This window comes from Aotus nancymaae, unplaced genomic scaffold (genome assembly GCF_030222135.1).
Source record: "Aotus nancymaae isolate 86718 unplaced genomic scaffold, 86718_ANA_hifiasm-v0.15.2.pri h1tg000008l, whole genome shotgun sequence".
Taxonomy (NCBI): domain Eukaryota; kingdom Metazoa; phylum Chordata; class Mammalia; order Primates; family Aotidae; genus Aotus; species Aotus nancymaae.
The window spans coordinates 63,151,228-63,171,473 of record NW_026988419.1 but is presented as its reverse complement, the minus strand read 5'-3'; the positions used below and the strand labels follow the sequence as shown (position 1 = coordinate 63,171,473).

Genomic DNA, 20,246 nt, shown 5'->3' with positions numbered 1-20,246 from the left:
TCTCCTTTACAACCACAGGCTGTTCCGGAGAAGAACCGGGCCCAGCCTCTGGTTCATCACAGTTTAGAACCACCCAAGCGATTTATCTAGAAAACTTTTCAAGCAAAGACAAGGTCCTCTCAGCTCGTCCTGTGGGTGGCGAGGTGCACGTCCTCTGCCCCTCTCTCTGCTTTCTAAGGAAGAGCTTAGAAAGACCAAGGCCCCAAGGGGCAGCCGAAGGTCACAGCGGCGCCACTCTGCTAGCCAAGGACACCGTCCGGAGCGGGCCCAGCTGCCTCCTTCCCTAGAGTCTGTCCACAGAGAGGGGGAGGACGACTTACATATTTGTTTAACGGAGTGCTGGAGAGCTGCGTGGCCTCCTAATTACGTCAGGAACACAGAACCATCAGCCCTTGAAGTTTCCAGTGAGACTTCGGGAGGAGCGGCGACCCGACTCCGGGCGCGAGATGACGCGGGGGGTAGGGAGGGAGGGGACTCCGCAGAACGTAACTCCATGCTAGGGCTGGCGGTTCCAGCTAATCTATCTGACGAAGACAAAATTACAACAGAGCTGGAGCGATCAAAGCTGGCCCCCGCCCCCACCCCCGCCTGCCCGCCTTCCTTGCCCAAAGTCTGTTTGTAGTTGTCTTCTCGGCTGCAGACACTCGTCCATCTTCTCACAACAAGGAAATTCCTGCCAGTTTTTCCAGAGCCTGCAAGGAGAGGACAGACGCACTTCACTCGTCCCAGAGAAGGAGGATTCCCTTTGTTTAACCTCCTCCTTCCACAGTTGGCCTTCAGCTCTGAAATAGGGGAGGGGGACAGGGGATGGAAAGACCCTTGGCGTGGAGGGGCGGTTATAACAGAACCCCGGGTCCAACTCTGCCCTGCTGGTCCCTCCTCTTCCTCCTCCCTCTTCTCTTTCCAAGCTTCTTCCTCCCTCCCTCCCTCTCTCCCTGCCGCCCTCCTTCCGATCTTCTAGATCCTCTTCCCACCCAAGTCCTCTCCCGAGCTCGCGCGCCCAGAGCCTGGGCAGGCTCTGTTTATTTCCTGGCCTTCGTAGTTTGGCGGGAAAGGGCTTCGTCCCGGCTTGTTCGTGAGTGTCTGGGACAAATCCTTTTGTTTGTGTCTAAATGTGGAATGGGAAGCCTTCCAGATTGATAGTGGGGCGCAGAGAGAAGAGGGAAAGAGCAGAGAAGCAACCTGCGTGTTTCTTTTGTAGTCAGTATGCGATGCCAGCCAAGGGCTTGGAACCCTTTCCAGATGGATCATGATTTCACACACACACCGGGTGTGCTCATCTGTCTTTTATTATCCATGTTCCACTCCTGAGTTCTTTTCTAAGTTAGTTCCTTTCAGTTCTCTCCTTCCTAGAACCTCTTCTCAGAACCCTACAGTTCAGTGAGAAGGGGAGAAAAAAAGATAGGTTCTAAGACGCTTCTCGAGGACCAAGGCACTCCCGTGACATATCCGGGAACAGGCCAGCCCTGGGCCCACGCGTCCATTCTTTCTTGATTTCCGCCACTGTAGAGCCCAACCCTGACAGTGGGACTTCCCTGTCACACCCACGCCCTTCCAGAGTCCGGACGGATACCCTTCGCCCTGACCCGCTTCCTGGAACGTTGACTGGAGGGTATACGTAGGGGTAGAGGAAGGCTCTGCGCACTTTAGACACGTGCGCCTCCCCCTTGCCCCGCTGCCACATGCAGAATGTACACTTATGACAAACAGACACACTTACCCGGACACATGCCAGCGGCGTCCATCCTCCTTCCCAGGCAGGCATCAGCAAGGGAGACGGCCTTGAGGCAGGTGCCATCGCTGCAGGGAGGTTGGCTCCGAGCTCCAGATGTCTCCCTAGGAGTCGGGACATTCAGGTCCCCCAAAGCCAGATTCTAGCCTCCCGGGCCGGGTGGCTGAAGACCTTAACGAGGCTAGGCGTCCCCCTCCGCCTCCCGCTGTGCTCCCGCGGCGCTTCCTGCTCTGCACCACCTCCGCCGCCGCAACTGCCGGAGCGCCCCTCTCCGAGAAGCCCTCTGCCCGCCGCACGCAGCCCAAGGCTCCGCTACATCTGGGATGCATTGCCCCTTAATTGTCAACCCTATTATTGTGATCAAGTGAACGTTGCTAATCTCTACATTTATTATTTAGGTAAATAGAGGCTGCATTTAATCAATATGCAGGGCCCCCCAGCTCCCGCAGCGCCAAGTAACTTAAGTCAACGGTGAAGATTTCAGTGTGTGCGTAATTACAGAGCTCGCGGAATCTTCGCTCCAGCTCAATTCCACGTCTCTTCGCCGACCCGGGGTAGAGGGAGGAAGGAATGCGAGGAATCTCCACCCTCCAAGGGGTCGAGGGCCGGCTCCTTCAGGGCAAGTAAATGAGTTCGTGGCGTTGACACCGCGCGCCAGGCCCGCGCCCTCAACTGAGCGCGCTGCGAACGCGGGGGCCTGAGGCGGGGCTGGGAATTGCCCCCGACTTCCGAGCGGCAGAATCTGGCGCTTCGCGCCCCCACTCTACCGCTTCTGGACCCCGCCCCTCCCAAATCTGCCTCAGGGAGGTGGGTGGTTCCCCATTTGGCAGTCCCCGGCAGGCGGGAAAGCGGGGGCGGGGCCCTGGAGGTGGGTTGCCCCAAGTTCCCAACGCCCCGGCCCCAGCACGCAGGCTCCCTCTTCTCCACCCCAGCTGCGGGGAGCAGCAGAGTTCCTTGCCCGCGGGGAACTCCCTAGAATGCCACGCTTGGGCGTGCAGAGAGCGGTTTATTTTGCGCTTCTTCTTAAATAGCTATAGTTTCCTAATTTAAGTTGACCTTCGCCGGGCAAGAATCTCAGGGATTCACAGCAGGGGGTGGGCGGGTCTGGGGAGGTGGGCGGTTCGCTTGGGCTTGTCAGCTCCTGAATGTAGCTTGGCTCCGGGAGTGGTCACAGAGTGAGGGCCTCTGGGTCTCGGCGGGGTTAGCTGAGAATCTTCTGGGCGGCGGCGGAAAGAACCCGACCCCCTACACACGCCCTGGAGTGGGGCCCAAGAAGCTGATCCTCAAGTTTGAGACGCCAACACTTCTCTTTCGGCAACTCCGTCGTCGCGAGTTTCTCTTTCTCCTGGTGCCTCTTTCTCCGCTCCATTCCTGCACAAGTCCGCCATAAACAATCAATAACTTCATTTGTAACCAGATACCCGCCTTGCATGGAATTGTCCGGCTTTGCATAAGCAGGATTCTAAGGTCAACTCATCATTTGCAAGTTTAGAGTGCCATTGCAACCTCCCAACTAAATTACAGCTGAAGTTTGAAAAAAGGGCCCGCGGTATTTGATGGCAGCTGGCTGTTTTTAATTTTCGGAATTGAACAGTTTTCGTATAAGGTACCTCTCCCTGCTTTCTTCTTCCCTTAAGTTGAACAGCATTTGGAACAAGAGGGAAATGAAACACAAATGTCAGCGCAATCCCGAAAACCTTTGTGTTTCTATTACTACATTTAGAGCCTCCCCTCTGCCAGGCCCAAGCCACTCCCAAGCCTGTAACCCTCCTCATCAGCCAGGCAGACCTCTTTACCACTTGGCTGCAAACCAGTGCAGCCTCTGCCTCTACAGGACAGAGGAATATGGTGTCAGACTCTTTTAATTGGGAATATCAACTTAAACTTTTCTGGGTGGCAGTTGTTTTTAAGCTAGGATAAGGAAAAGAAAGGCAAGAGAGCTGATAGCCAGAATTCCTGGGTAAGCACCAGCCCTTTGGAGGTCTCAGGAGCTGGGTGTGAATTGAGACCCACTCTTAACAGTGCTGTGACCTTGGGCGGGCCTTGAAACTTGTGTTTCCTCCTCTCTAAAATGAAGCTAATAATTTCAACTTTGAGGATTGTTATGAAGGTTAAATAAAACTATATAGGGAAATTCCTAACAATGTGCTCAATACTTATTAATAGTTGAGCTAAAAAAGTTCTTGCCTTCCATTTTCCACTGAAATAGCATTCCCAGCTAAAACTTACTGTGAAACTAAAGGCAAAGCCAACAGCCGCTATCAAACAGAATTTTAGTGTGTGTGTGGGAAGCACAGGGCCTAGTACAGAAGCAAGGTTGGATGAGGATGCATGCAGTGACAGCTTGCAGCTGTCTGATTTGGAAGGAGTAAGGTTAGCTGCTCCAGTCAGCAACACATTTCATGGTCTGGCTTTCATAGTTCTGCAGGAGGGGAAGAGGTGGCCTTGTCTCTAAAAGTAATAGCTAGTATTTATTGATCATTTATTATATACCAGGCATTCTGCCAAGTGCTTTACACACAGCATCTCATTTAATCCACACAATAATCTTACCAGGTATTACTAATACCTCTTAAAAACTTTTATTGTAGAAAGTATCTGCTGGGCACCGTGGCTCAAGCCTATAATCCCAGCACTTTGGGAGGCCAAGGCAGAGCATATCCCTTGAGCCCAGGATTCAAGACCAGCCTGGCAACATGGGAAAACCCTGTCTCTACAAAAAATACAAAAATTAGCTGAGCATAGTTGTGTGTGTCTATGGTCCCAGCTACTAAGGAGGCTGACATGGGAGGATCAATTGAGCCTGAGAGGTTGAAGCCGCAGTGAACCATGATTGCACCACTTCACTCCAGACTGGGTGACAGAGCAAGATCCTGTCTGAAAATTGAAAAAAAAAAAAAATCAAATACTTATTTAGAAGTAGAGGTAATATTTTAATGAGCCCCTCTATTTCCATCACCCAGTACCAACATTTGTCAGCTTATGGCCAGCTTTGTTTCATCTCTATCCCATCCATTTCCCTCTTCCTTATTTTGAGGCAAATCTCAGACATTATATTATTTTATTTGTAAATATTACGGTATGTATCAAAATGTCAAAAAATAACACCAAAAATCCTCCAAAACAATGTTATTCTATACTTATACCTAAACACATTTGAAATAATTCTTTAATATTATTAGATATCTAATCAATGTTCAAGTCTCTCCAATTGTCTCATAAATGATTTTTAAAAATTTTTTTCAAATCAGATTTAAACATGCACATATTACATTTAGTTAATATGCCTCCCAGTGTCTTTTAATCTATAGGTTCCTCTCTCTCTTTTCCTTTCCTTGTAATTTATTTGTTGAGGTAAGTCAGTCATTTCTTCTGATATCCCCCTCCCCTACACCCACCCTGTATTTTTTTAATAGACAGGGTCTCACTATGTTTCCCAAGCCAGACTCCAGTTGCTATTCCCAGTTGGGATCATAACTCACTATAGGCTCAAACTCCTGGCCCCAAGGGATCCTCCTACCTTAGCCTCCCAGTAGCGGGAACTACAGATGCATACCACAGCCCTTGGCTGATATTCTTTTCATATTTAAAGTATTTATTTATTTAGAAACAAGGTCTCACTCTGTGGCCCAGGCTGGAGAACAGTGGTGCAGTCACGGCTCACCGCAGCCTTGACCTTCTGGGCCCAGTGGATCCTCCCATCTCAGCCTCCCAGGTGGCTGGTACTACAGGCACATGCCACCATGCCCAGCAATTTATTTATTTGTTTGCTTTTAGTGAGACAGGGTTTCACCATGTTGCTCAGCTGGTCTTAAACTCCTGGGCTCAAGCAATCCTCCCACCTCAGCATCTCAAAGTGTTGAGATTACAGGCGTAAGCCACTTTGCTTGGCCTTAATCTTTTCATAAATAAATAAACTCAGAGAGGTGAAAAAAATTTAGTAAGAGTTAGAAAAGGAATTTAGTCCAAGATATGACCAATTCCAGAATCCAAACACTTAATGGCTTTATTATATTCACTTTAAATCAAGTGATGAAAACCAAGACAGAAAAAATACAATCACTCATAAAATATTTCAGAACATGCATGACTCCCCCAAGTAACCGGTTCCTTTACCAAGTACTCATGGAAAACTGTTCACTTAAAACCCAGGCAAGGCTTGAAATGCGGGAAGAGAAATTGAAAACAGAATAACCCAGTGTCCACCTTATGTTTTGAATCTGACTAAATAAATCCTGCATACAAATGTATCCATAACTTAAAAGAATTTTTACTTCCAACAAATATTTAGCAAGGCAAAAACATTTCTTAAACAAATCTATCAGTTTTTTTTCTCCCTTTTACTTCTTTTCTTCCTGTTCTTCATTTCCCTCTATTCTCTATAGCTAAGATAAGGAGGAAACATCTCTTTCAAGCAGTTATTTTAAAATACCAGTCAAATTAACAATTTGGTAGTTTGATATGTGATATCTGGGCTTTTGTTATGGTAGTTTTGAAACCACAGTTACCCTAGCAACTGAATACATTTTTTCTCTAAAAAAATTTTTAGCTGTCTGAAGGAGAAAAAAAAGAAAGAAAAAGAAAACTTCTTGCCAGAATTTTCCCATAATAGCTTCCATTAACTGCAGTGACTTCTATTGGAGAGGCCAGCACTGCTGTCTCCTGCTGTCACCAGTCATTCACTGATCTAGCAGATGTTTTGTTTGATAACGCCAATTTTAGCTTTATAAAACATTTATTTTTTTTCACCTCCAAGGAGCAAATACAGGTAAGGATAGATTCAACATCGATCACTGGATACCGTACAAGGGCCTCAACCTGCCAGTGGAGCTTGTAGGTGAGAAGAAAAGCTTAACAAGAGGCCAGGCACGGTGGCTTATGCCTGTAATCCCAGCACTTTGGGAGGCCGAGGTGGGCAGATCACCTGAGGTCAGTAGTTCGAGACGAACCTGGCTAACATGGTGAAACCCCATCCCTACTAAAAATACAAAAATTAGCCAGGCATGGTGGCACATGCCTGTAATCCCAGCTACTGGAGAGCCTGAGGTGGGAGAATCGCTTGAACCCAGGAGGCAGAGGTTGCAGTGAGCTGAGATTGCACCACTGCACTCCAGCCTGGGCAACAGAGCAAGGCTCAATCTCAAATAACAAACAAACAAACAAACAAACAAGAAACAAACAAAACTTAGCAAGAGGAAAGAGTGAGCAGAAGAGCCAATAGTCTATTTTAGAATCTTTCTGGCAATACCTGGTAACTGTGCAGTTGCCAAAGAGGGCAATGATGCTAGTTAATGAGAAAAAGGAAGAAAAAAAGGAGTGATGGACATTGCATTGAGTTTTGTACGTTTTATAAACCATGGGTTGGCATTTTTGAGATGGAGTCTTGCTCTGTTGCCCAGGCTGGAGTGTAATGGTGCAATGTCGGCTCACTGCAACCTCTGCCTCCCAGGTTCAAGTGATTCTCCAGTCTCAGCCTCCTGAGTAGCTGGGATTACATGCATGTGCCACCACGCCTGGCTAATTTTTGTATTTTTAGTAGAGACAGGGTTTCACCATGTTGGTCAGGATGGTCTTGAACTCCTGACCTCGTGATCCACCCGCCTCAGCCTCCCTAAGTACTGGGATTACAGGTGTGAGCCACGGTGCCGGGCCCATGGGTTGGCATTTTAAGGAGGCGAAGTAGGTAAGACTCAGCAAGGAAAAAAAGGTGTACATTAGGACTTCTTGAAGCACCTAGACTCTGAGCGTTGGCGCAAATATTCACTTGCTTCTGAACGAAATCTCTTTCACAGTCATGTTTGTAATACAGATAGCTCTATGTTTCTTTTCTTAAAAACACACACACAAACTGATTTTACAAAAATATCCATATCCTTTCTCTTGAATAGGTTTTAAGACCTGGGGCTGTGGTGTGGGTAAATCAAGAGATGGCAAAAGAAGCACAGGGTAGGCCGGGTGCGGTAGCTCACGCCTGTAATGCCAGCACTTTGGGAGGCCGAGGTGGGTGGATCATGAGGTCAAGAGATCAAGACCATCCTGGTCAACATGGTGAAACCCTGTCTCTACTAAAAATACAAAAAATTAGCTGGGCACAGTGGTGCGTGCCTATAGTCCCAGCTACTCAGGAGGCTGAGGCAGGAGAATTGCCTGAACCCAGGAGGCGGAGGTTGCGGTGAGCCGAGATCATGCCATTGCACTCCAGCCTGGGTAACAAGAGCAAAACTCCGTCTCAAAAAAAAAAAAGAAGCAGCACAGGGTAGTTCTTCCTGTTAGTAAGATACTGCTTTTTGTAGGCCTCCTGGGGCTCATTTATTTAGTCATTGTGCAGAGGACCAAAAGAAGCCAAAATCCAAAACAGGAGGCTATCCTTTGCAATATAACGGCTCAACAAAGTTTGAAAGAATGAAGATTGTCATCCTTGGGATTTTATTTTAGATTGCCCTACCTACCTAAGTATACTATTTTAACTTGAGGAATTATATTTTAAGCCAAGGTAAGAACTGAAAAAAAAGAAAGAAGACCAACTATTTTTGCAGAAAGTGTAATTTTTCTATAGTAAACTCACCCCACACTAACTCTCTCTCTCCCTGTCTCTCTCTCTATATGTGTGTGTATACATATATATGTAAAGTCCTAATGAGCACATTTCTCTCTAAGGCAAAATAGAAAAAGAGAGCAAAACCAGCAAGATTATTTAGGCCTTTTTTTCTTTCCTTTTTTTTTTTTGGCTCACTGCAACCTCTGCCTCCTGGATTCAAGCGATTCTCCTGCCTCAGCCTCCCGTGTAGCTAGGACTATAGGCGCACACCACCGCACCCGGCTAATTTTTTGTATTTTTAGTAGAGTCGGGGTTTCACCATGTTAGGATGGTCTCGATCTCCTGACTTGGTGATCCGCCTGCCTTGGACTACCAAAGTGCTGGGATTACAGGCATGAGCTACCACGCCCGGCCAGGACTTTTTCTTAACGACTTAAACTATTAAAGGAACTTGCTGCTTCTTTATTGACCATCTGCAAGATGTTATACCTGTGTTACATTTTTATTCTTGAATCCCACTCTTATGTAAGATCTAAAACTGGAGAATGGCTCTCCAAAGGAAAATCTTGACACTGTTAGCATCAGAAGGGGGACTGGGTATTGGGAAGAGAAACATAAAAATGTTAACTACAGATAGCAAAAAAGAAAGACAAAATCATATTGATTAATTAGAAGAGCTGAGGAAATAAGGAATGAAGGATTGCTCTGAAGTATTTAAGCACCAGTAACAACAGACATTACTACCAGAATTAGGGAGCTGTGCAGTAAATTCAGTTCTTGTTTCTAGTCATTACCCTTTTCTTTTCGGTTTCAACATGCTCCTTATTTTGAAATATAATTTGAAGCTCAAAATTTACATAGCATCACTCTCCAGTGTATTTTTTTTTATTGAGACAGTTGCAAATGTTTGCCCAAAGTTAAGGGGAAAAGACATAAACTCCACTTCTCCATAAGATAAATGTTAAGGTCACACTATAAGAAGAGCACTCAGAAAAACAGATTCTGTTTCAGCCATTTTGGGAAAATACAATCTGCAGTAAAACATAAATGAACACAAAAAGGGAGCATCTAACAGAGTGCAAAGAATACGCATCTGAGAGGTATTTTTTATTGTCTATGGTAGTTGAAATTTAAAATATTTCCTCAAAGACTAAGATATAAGGAAGAATTTTACATATACCCTATGCCTTCTTTATTAGGAATTATTTTCCACAAATGTCTTGAAAAAGTAAGATTTGCAGAGGTATTTATTTATTTATTTAGAGACGAAGTCTCACTCCATTACCCAGGGTGGAGTGCATTGGCTTGATCTTGCCTCACTGCAACCTCTACCTCCCAGGTTCAAGCAATGCTCATGCCTTAGCCTCTCGAGTAGCTGGGATTACAGGTACGCACCACCATACCAGGCTAATTTTTGTATATTTAGTAGAGACAGGGTTTCATCATGTTGGCCAGGCTGGTGTCAATCTCCTGACCTCAAGTGATCTACCCGCCTTGGCCTCCCAAAGTGCTGAGGTTACAGGCATGAGCTACCATGTCTGGCCGCAGTGTTTTGATTAACACTTTGCTCTTTTATGTACAACTTAGTGGATTACAATTCTTTAAACATCTCATGAGCACATGAACAGCAGCTCATGAGATGTCCAGAATTACAAATTCTATAGGAGTTTTCCATTTGGCTCAAAATTGAGGTGCTGATTTAATAACTTGATCACTTGTATCTCTTTAAAATAAAATCTGATAGATGGCTTTAATAGAGAATTATTCATAATAGAAAAAATATTCAATCTGTCAGGTGTGCATTCTTTTTTATTAGCTCCCATTTCATATAATCCAAAGGTCTGGAATACTGGAAATCAGCCTGCATCTTTGAAAGAAACCTTAATACTTTTCTTTGTTACTGCAAGTATTTTTTTCTTTTCCTTTTTTTAAAATATGAAAAGAGACTGAGGAAATGTCTTAATGTTTGGTTAACAAATTAAAAACCCATGTTTAAGTGTTTTAATATTCTAGTCCTATTTCATTGTGTCATCAAGGGGTTGATTTACCAGCTGTAAAATTACGTAAGAAACCTTTTAAATGTAGACCTGTTAACAATATTTGAATCTCTGTGCATATACTGTGATCTTCTGATAATGACTACATCAACTGTGACAGCTCATTGTAGCTTACCAGCACTAGCTCTGCATTCACTGATGTATTTTCAGAGATCAGAGAAGGTAACAAGGCTGGGCTTGTTCTAATATTCAGTGCTTGTTACTCATTCAGTATTTCAAGTCTTTTCCAGCCTTCACCAAATCCTTTTTGCAATACCATATGAACAAAACATTACTTTTTTTGAGACAGGGCCTCATTCTGTCACTCAAGCTGGAGTGTAGTGGCACGATCACAGCTCACTGCAGGCTCAACCTCCCCAGGCTTAACTGATCCTCCCACCTCAGCTTCCCAAGTAGCTGGGACTATAGGCACATACCACCATGCCCAGCTAATTTTTGTAATTTTTTTTTTTTTGAGATGGAGTTTCACTCTTGTTGCCCAGACTGGAGTACAGTGGTGCAATCTCAGCTCACCGCAACTTCTGCTTTCCAGGTTCAAGTGGTTCTCCTGCCTCAGCCTCCCAAGTAGCTGGGACTACAGGCAGGTACCACCATGACCAGCTAATTTTCTATTTTTAGTAGAGATGGAGTTTCTCCATGTTGGCCAGGCTGGTCTCGAACTCCCAACCTCAGGTGATCTGCCTGCCTTGGCGTCCCTAAGTGGTGGGATTACAGGCATGAGCCACCGTGCCTGCCCCAATTTTTGTAATTGTTTTTAGAGTTGGAGTTTTGCCATGTTGCCCAGGCTGGTCTTGAACTCCTGGGCTGAAGTGATCAGCCTTGGCCCTCTAAAGTGCTAGGATTACAGGCGTGAGCTACAGCATCTGGCCAGAACACTACTTTTAAGAACCAAGAAACTGATATATTTGAGTAGCCAATCAATTAAGGCAGAAGAGATGTTGACTGTATAGCAAGGTCCCACCAAGGGAAAGGAGTTTTGAAAGTTGAACATTTTTCATCTTAAAACATTAAGTTTGGCTGGGTGCTATGGCTCATCTCTGTAATTCCAGCAAATTACAAGAGAATCACTTGAGGCCAGGAGTTCGAGACCAGCTTGGGCTATGTAGTGAGATCCCATCTCTACCAAAAAAAAAACAAAAAACGTTTTTTTAAATTAGGGTGATGTGGTGGTGTGCAACTGTAGTCCCAGCTACTCAGGAGGCTGAGGTGGGAGGACTGCCTGAGCCCAGGAGTTTGAGACTACAGTGAGCTGTGATAGCCTCACTACACTCCAGCCTGGGTGACAGAGCAAGACCCTGTCTCCTAAAACAAAACCAAAAACCAAAAAACATTAAGTTTAATGGAATACATCTCAGTTAATAGTTACATTACAAGAGGAGGCCTTAGCTCAGAGCAAATTCAGTTTTCTGTGTGTCTAGTTCTACCATAATTGAGCGATGAGGAAAGATGTATACAGCAATGTGTGTAAGTCAGGGTTTGTTTGGCTACAGGTGTGAAAGTAATCAGAAACCAAAATACAGAACATTGGCTTGAAGTGCAGAAAGAAGTTTACTACCAAATTGATATGGTGGCTCCATGGATCATCAGAGATCTGAGTGTCTTTTCTCTCCCTTTTTTTCCCCATTTGTCTATGTCATCTATGATTTTTTTAAAATTATTTTTTATTTCAATAGGTTTTCGGGGAACAGGTGGTGTTTGGTTACATGGGTAAGTTCTTTAGTGGTGATGTCTGAGATTTTGGTGCACCCATCACCCAAGCAGTGTACACTGTACCCAACATGTAGTGTTTTATTTCTCACCCCCTTCCCACCCTTTCCCCTGAGTCTCCAAAGTGCACTGTATTATTCTTTTTTTAATTTTTTTTAATTGCTTTTTAGGTTTTGGGGTACATGTGAAGAACATGCAAGATGTTGCATAGGTGCATACGTGGCAGTGTGATTTGCTGCCTTTTTCCCCTTAACCTATATGTGGCATTTCTCCCCATGCTATCCCTCCCTAACTCCCCACCCCCGCTGTCCCTCCCCTATTTCCCCCCAACAGACCCCAGTGTGTAGTGCTCCCCTCCCTGTGTCCATGTGTTCTCATTGTTCAACACCAGCCTATGAGTGAGAACATACGGTGTCTGATTTTGTGTTCTTGTGTCAGTTCGCTGAGAATGATGGTTTCCAGGTTCATCCATGTCCCTACAAAGGACGCGAACTCATCGTTTTTGATGGTTGCATAATATTCCATGGTGTATATGTACCACATTTTCCCTGTCCAGTCTAACATCGATGGGCATTTGGGTTGGTTCCAAGTCTTTGCTATTGTAAACTGTGCTGCAATGGACATTCGTGTGCATGTGTCCTTATAGTAGAATAATTTATAATCCTTTGGATATATACCCAGTAATGGGATTGCTGGGTCAAATAGAATTTCTATTTCTAGGTCCTTGAGGAATCGCCACACTGTCTTCCACAATGGTTGGACTAATTTACACTCCCAACACCAGAGTAAAAGTGTTCCTATTTCTCCACATCCTCTCCAGCATCTGTTGTCTCCGGATTTTTTAAAGATCACCATTCTAACTAGCGTGAGATGGTATCTCAATGTCTGAAGTTGCTTATCAGTTTCAGGAGATTTTGGGATGAGACGATGGGGTCTTCTAGATATACAATCATGTCATCTGCAAATAGAGACAGTTTGACTTCCTCCTTTCCTAGTTGAATACCCTTTATTTCTTTTTCTTGCCTGATTGCTCTGGCTAGAACTTCCAGTACTATATTGAATAGGAGTGGTGAGAGAGGGCATCCTTGTCTAGTGCCAGATTTCAAAGGGAATGCTTCCAGTTTTTGCCCATTCAGTATGATATTGGCTGTTGGTTTGTCATAAATAGTTTTTATTATTTTGAGATACGTTCCGTCAATACCTAGTTTACTGAGGGTTTTTAGCATAAAGCGCTGTTGAATTTTGTCGAAGGCCTTCTCTGCATCAATTGAGATAATCATGTGGTTTTTGTCTTTGGTTCTGTTTATGTGGTGAATTACGTTTATAGACTTGCGTATGTTGAACCAGCCTTGCATTCCCAGGATGAATCCTACTTGATCATGGTGGATAAGCTTTTTGATGTGCTGTAGCAATCGGCTTGCCAGTATTTTATTGAAGATTTTTGCATCTATGTTCATCATGGATATTGGCCTGTAGTTTTCTCTTCTTGTTGAGTCTCTGCCGGGTTTTGGTATCAGGATGATGTTGGTCTCATAAAATGGTTTGGGAAGGATTCCCTCTTTTTGGATTATTTGGAATAGTTTCAGAAGGAATGGTACCAGCTCCTCTTTGTATGTCTGGTAGAATTCGGCTGTGAACTCATCTGGACCTGGGCTTTTTTTGGGTGGTAGGCTCTTAATTGCTGCCTCAACTTCAGACCCTGTTACTGGTCTATTCAGGGCTTCAACTTCTTCCTGGTTTAGTCTTGGGAGGAGGCAAGTGTCCAGGAATTTATCCATTTCTTCCAGGTTTCCTAGTTTATGTGCATAGAGTTGTTTGTAATAATCTCTGATGATGGTTTGAATTTCTGTGGAATCTGTGGTGATATCCCCTTTATCGTTTTTTTTATTGCATCTATTTGGTTATTCTCTCTTTTCTTTTTTATTAATCTGGCTAGTGGTCTGTCTATTGTGTTGATCTTTTCAAAAAACCAGCTCCTGGATTTATTGATTTTTTGAAGGGTTTTTTGTGTCTCTATCTCCTTCAGTTCTGCTCTGATCTTAGTTATTTCTTGTCTTCTGCTAGGTTTTGAGTTTTTTTGATCTTGCTCCTCTAGCTCTTTCAATTTTGACGATAGGGTGTCAATTTTAGATCTCTCCTTGCTTCTCATGTGGGCACTTATTGCTATATATTTTCCTCTAGAGACTGCTTTAAATGTGTCCCAGAGATTCTGGTATGTGGTGTCTTTGTTCTCGTTGGTTTTGAAGAACATCTTTATTTCTGCCTTCATTTCATTGTTTATCCAGTCAACATTCAAGAGACAGGTGTTCAGTTTCCATGAAGCTATGCGGTTCTGGGTTAGTTTCTGAATTCTGAGTTCTAACTTGATTGCACTGTGGTCTGAGAGACTGTTTGTTATGGTTTCCGTTCTTTTGCATTTGCTGAGGAGTGATTTACTTCCAATTATGTGGTCAATTTTAGAGTAGGTGTGATGTGGTGCTGAGAAAAATGTATATTCTGTGGATTTGGGGTGGAGAGTTCTGTAAATGTCTATTAGGTTTGCTTGGTCCAGGTCTGAGTTCAAGTCCTGGATATCCTTGTTAATTTTCTGTCTTGTTGATCTGTCTAATGTTGACAATGGGGTGTTAAAACCTCCCACTATTATTGTGTGGGAGTCTAAGTCTCTTTGTAAGTCATTAAGAACTTCCCTTAAGTGTCTGGGTGCTCCTGTATTAGGTGCATACATATTTAGGATTGTTAGCTCTTCTTGTTGCATTGATCCTTTTACCATTAAGTAATGTCCTTCTTTGTCTCTTTTGATCTTTGTTGCTTTAAAGTCTATTTTATCAGAGATGAGGATTGCAACTCCTGCTTTTTTTTGCTCTCCATTTGCTTGGTATATCTTCCTCCATCCCTTTATTTTGAACCTTTGTGTATACTTGCATGTGAGATGGGTTTCCTGGATACAGCACACTGATGGGTTTTGGCTTTTTATCCAACTTGCCAGTCTGTGTCTTTTGACTGGGGCATTTAGTCCATTTACGTTTAGGGTTAATATTGTTATGTGTGAATTTGATACTGCTATTTTCATGCTAGCTGGCTGTTTTGCCTGTTAGTTGATGCAGATTCTTCATTGTGTGTGTTGATGCTCTTTAACATTTGGTATGTTTTTGGAGTGGCTGGTACTGGTTGTTCTTTTCTATGTGTAGCGCCTCTTTCAGGAGGTCTTGTAAAGCAGGCCTGGTGGTGATGAATTCTCTGAGTACTTGCTTGTTCACAAAGGATTTTATTTTTCCTTCACTTATGAAGCTTAGTTTGGCTGGATATGAAATTCTGGGTTGAAAGTTCTTTTCTTTAAGGATGTTGAATATCGGCCCCCACTCTCTTCTGGCTTGTAGGGTTTCTGCTGAGAGATCTGCTGTGAGTCTGATGGGCTTCCCTTTGTGGGTAACCTGACCTTTCTCTCTGGCTGCCCTTAGTATTTTCCCCTTCATTTCAACCCTGGTGAATCTGACGATTATTTGCCTTGGGGTTGCTCTTCTTGAGAAATATCTTTGTGGTGTTCTCTGTATTTCCTGGACTTGAATATTGGCCTGCCTTGCTAGTTTGGGGAAGTTTTCCTGGATAATATCCTGAAGAGTATTTTCCAGCTTGGATTCATTCTCTTCGTCACATTCAGGTACACCTATCAAACGTAGATTAGGTCTTTTCACATAGTCTCATATTTCTTGTTGACTTTGTTCATTCGTTTTTACCCTGTTTTCTCTAATCTTGCCTTCTCGTTTTATTTCATTGAGTTGATCTTCGACCTTTGATATCCTTTCTTCTGCTTGGTCAATTCAGCTGTTGAAACTTGTGCATGCTTCGTGAAGTTCTCGTTTTGTGTTTTTCAGTTCCATCAATTTACTTATATTCATCTCTAAGTTGTCCATTCTCGTTAGCATTTTGTCAAATCTTTTTTCAACATTCTTAGTTTCTTTGCATTGGGTTAGAACATGTTCTTTTAGCTCACGGAAGTTTCTTATTACCCACCTTCTGAAGCCTGATTCTGTCATTTCATCACACTCCTTCTCCATCCAGTCTCGTTCCCTTGCTGGTGAGGAGTTGTGATCCCTTGTAGGAGGAGAGGTGTTCTGGTTTCTGGTGTTTTCATCCTTTTTGCGCTGGTTTCTTCCCATTTTTGTGGATTTATTTACCTGTTGTCTTTGTAGTTGCTGACTTTCTGATTGGGTTTCTGAGTGGACGTCCTGTTTGTTGATGATGAGGTTATTTCTGTTTCTTAGTTTTCCTTCTAACAGTCTGGCCCCTCTGCTGTAGGACTGCTGAGGTCCACTTCAGGCCCTGCTTGCCTGGGGATCACCTGCAGCAGCTGCAGAACAGTAAAGGTTGCTACCAGTTTCTTCTTCTGCTTTGTCCCAGAAGGATACCTGCCAAATGTCAGTCTGAGCTCTCCTTTATGAGGTGACTCTTTGGATATACGGGGGTCAGGGAGCTGCTTGGGGAGACAGTCTGTCCATTATAGTAGCTCAAGTGCTGAGCTGTGAGCTCTGTTGTTCATTCAGAGCTGCTGGGCAGGTACATTTAAGTCTGCTGCAGCAGAACTCATAAACCCCTTTTTTTTTCCCAGGTGTTCTGTCCCAGGGAGTTAGGGCTTTATTTATGAGTTTCTGCTGTGCTGCTGCCTTTTTTTTTTTTCAGGGCTGCCCTGCCCAGCAAGGAGGCAGCCTAGTCACTGTCTGCCTGCAGAGGCTTCGCTGAGCTGCTGTGGGCTCCTCCCAGCTGCTGTGTGAACTTCCCTGCAGTCCTGTTTATATGGGTGTAGTCAGAACTGCCTTGGCAATGGTGGCCCACCTCTGTAATGATGGACTCTCTCTGTAATGGCAGGTTGCCTCGGCAATGGCGGCTTGCCTCGGCAACGGCAGGCTGCCTCAGCAATGGCGGACTGCCTCCGTAGTGGTGGAGTGCCTCGGTAATGGCGGACGCCCCTCCCTCACAGAACTGGACCGTCCCGGGTTCAGCTGTGCTTTCTGTGAAACTCTCAACCCAGAGTGTTTCCAATTGCTGGTTTTTTTTGTTTTGTTTTGTTTTTTTGTGGGGGTGGGACCAGCCGGGCCTGATCACCTGGCTCCCTGCCTCAGAGCTTTTTGTTTTTTAGTTGAGCGGTTGGCTCTTTCCCAGGTGTTCTGGTCGCCTGTTGAAAAGGCACCGGGATCTGTGTAATTTCCCGTGCAGCGACCCACTGCGCCGGCTGACACAGCGGCTCTGAGATTCGTGGCACTTTTTTGCCCAGGAATCTCCTGGCCTGGCTCCCTGTTTCAGTCCCCCGCTGCTTTTTTTTTTTTTAATCAGATGAATGAGCGACTCTGCCTTCCTGGAACTTCCTGGAGCTCCCCTTGCTGGCTAACAAGGGACCCAGTCCCATTTACTCTGCACCAGGAACTGCCACGCTGGGGCACCAGCAAAACAGCTGCGCCAGCCAAAACAGCCATGCTGGCGACCCATGGGGCTCCTCTGCCTGGGAATCTCCTGGTCTGTGGGCAATAAAAATCCGTCTGGAAATGCGGCATCCGCTCACCCTCTGTACTTTCACTGGGAGATGCAATCCTGAGCTGCTCCTAACTGGCCATCTTGGATCTTCCCCATGTGCACTGTATTATTCTTATGCCTTAGCATCCTCATTGAGTGCTTGTCTTTTAATATCTCACCTATTTTTCTTCGTACACAGCCTCATAGATCAAGATGCTTCAGTTCCAGCGACTGTTTCTCTGTTCTAGTGAGTAAGAAGGAGAAAGGGCAAAGAAAACATGCCCTCTACCCTTACAAACACTTCCCAGAAACTCAGCTCAACAATTCAGTTAACATCTCGTGGACTAGAATTTACTCACAGTCACATCTAGGTGCAAGGAAGGCTGAGAAATACAGTTTTTATTTTTTATTTTATTTGCTTCTAGCTAAAAATTCTATAACCAAACACTATGGTTTGAATGTTTTTGTTCCCTCCAAATTTATGTGATGAAAGCTTAATCCTCATTGTGACAGTGTTGAGAGGTGGGGCTGAATGGGAGGTGTTTCAGCCATGAGGGCTCTACCTTTGTGAGTGGATTCATGCTGCTGTTTAAAAAGAGCTTGCAGGAGTGGGCTCTCTCTCTTCTGCTCTTCTGCTATGTGAGGAACACTGTTCCTCTTCCTCTGGAGGATGCAGAGTTCAAGGCACCATCTTGGGGGCAGAGACTGGCCCCTCACCAGATGCTAAACAGGCTGGTGCTTTGATCTCAGACTTCTCAGCCTCCAGAACTGTGAACAATAAATATCTGTTTATTATAAGTTCCTCAGCCTCAGGTGTTCTGTTATAGCAGCACAAATAGACTAAGGCACTAAAGAAAAATGGGAGCTAACAGACAGTATTCCCTGACATAAAATAAGTCTTTTGGGAGAGGAGGGATGATCTAGGAACCAATAAACTGTTGTGGTGAAAAAAATTTATATGATGCTTGGCTAGTTAGTATGTGACCAAATAGCAAAATGATTTTAAACTTTATTCTACCCAAATGAACATCAAGAATTCAAGAATTAGATTTAAATGAGACAAATAATTATTCATGATGTTATTAGTGTGAAAGTGGCTTGTGGTGGTGATGTTAGGAAAAGGCCCTTAATTTTTAAAGATTTATATTGAGGATGAAGGGGTGAAATGACATGATCTTTGGCATTTTCTTAAAATACATCTACAGGCCAACTGCAATGGCTCATGCCTGTAATCCCAGCACTTTGGGAGGCTGAGGCAGGAAGATCACTTGAGCCCTGGAATTCGAGACCAGCCTGAGCAACACAGTGGGACATTGTCTCTACAAAAAAATAACTAAAAATTAGCCAGGCATGGTGGCACACCTGTAGTCAGTCCAAGCTACTGGGAAGGCTGAGGTAGGAGGATTTCTTGAGCCCAGGAGGTCGAGACTGCAGTGAGCTCTGTTCAAGCCACTGTGCTCCAGCCTGAGTGACTGAGCAAGACTTTGTCTCAAAAAACTAAACAAAAACAAAAAAACTTCTACAAAGAAAAAAAGGGGGAAGATGAAAAATATATAGTCAAAATCTTGATCATTGTTAATTTGGGGTTGGGGGTGGTGACTCATACCTGTAATCCCAGCACTTTCAGAGGCCAAGATGGGCAGATCCCTTGAGTCCAGGAGTTCAAGACCAACCTGGGCAACATGGCAAATACCCTATCTCTACAAAAAATACAAAAATTGGCTGGGCATGGTTGTTTATCCGGTGTTCCTGGCTATTTGAGAGGCTGAGGTGGGAGGATCATCTGAGCCTGGGAGGTCAAGGCTGCAGTGAGCCATGAGATCATGCCACTGTACCCCAGCCTGGATGACAGAATGACACCTTGCCTCCAAAAAAAATTTTTTTTTAATTTGGAGTATGAGTACATGGAATTTATTGTACTTTTTAAAAGTATGTTTGAAATGTTTCATTAAACAAACTTTTTTGTAAATAATCAGGATCAAAATTTCTAAATCTTAGTTTGGAATATCAGTATCATGTATCCTTGGCCAATTTAATGTTTCTGTGTTTGGGCTTTTTCATATGTCAAATGCAAATAATAATAATACCTGGCCTAACTAGTTAACAGTACTGTACTGAAGGCCAAATATAAAAATGCCCGTGAAAGTTTCGGAACCTACAATGTAATATGATATCAGATATTGTTGATAATGTGCTTGCTGTCATTTTTATTCATGTGAGACCAGAGTCCATGTCCCATTATTCAGTGCTATATCTCTAGTGACTGGTAAAATGCCTGGCATATAATACATATAAAACAAATGTTCGATAAGTGAGAACAAAAATTAAGAAAAAAAGTTGTAAATGAATTGACATGAACTCGTAAGGATAGAAGAGACCTGGGAAGTCATCCAATAACCTCACGTTACATATGAAGAAACTGAGCCCAGAACAATTAAAGGATGCACCTAACATAACACAGGTGGCAGAGCTGCAGTACAGTCGAGCAGATAAAGGCACAGTCATCCTAAAAATCACAAGGGAAACACCAGAGACTCCAGGAGAATGTTGCTCCGTTTTTAGCTACTCCAAGAAAATCATGCCATCATATCATCACATCACTTCTTGTTGCAGTCGCAAGGAACAGTGTATTCTCTAGCAGCACTCAGACTTTGTTCCATTAACAACTGTTACCAAACAGGAGGCAGTACAGACTCAAAAATTCTTT

General features: G+C 44.1%; 1 protein-coding gene across 7 annotated transcripts in view; it reads right to left on the bottom strand.

The window, feature by feature from the left end:
* SP9 (Sp9 transcription factor) overlaps positions 1–20,246 on the bottom strand; it is a 101,878-nt gene that overhangs the window by 10,957 nt on the left and 70,675 nt on the right. For 2 of the 7 annotated variants that reach the window (XR_010341480.1, XR_010341481.1), the window contains one exon: positions 2,758–3,103. Coding sequence is in view for 1 of the 7 variants with exons in the window: in XM_064373406.1 (XP_064229476.1) it covers positions 1,721–1,798 (78 nt within the window). In the remaining 6 variants the exon portion in view is untranslated. Of the gene's footprint in view, positions 1–320; positions 545–607; positions 693–999; positions 1,371–1,720; positions 1,837–2,757; positions 3,104–4,107; positions 4,610–20,246 lie in introns of those variants that run through there. The other 5 variants (XR_001108954.2, XR_010341483.1, XM_064373406.1 and 2 more) reach the window with 5 other exon arrangements.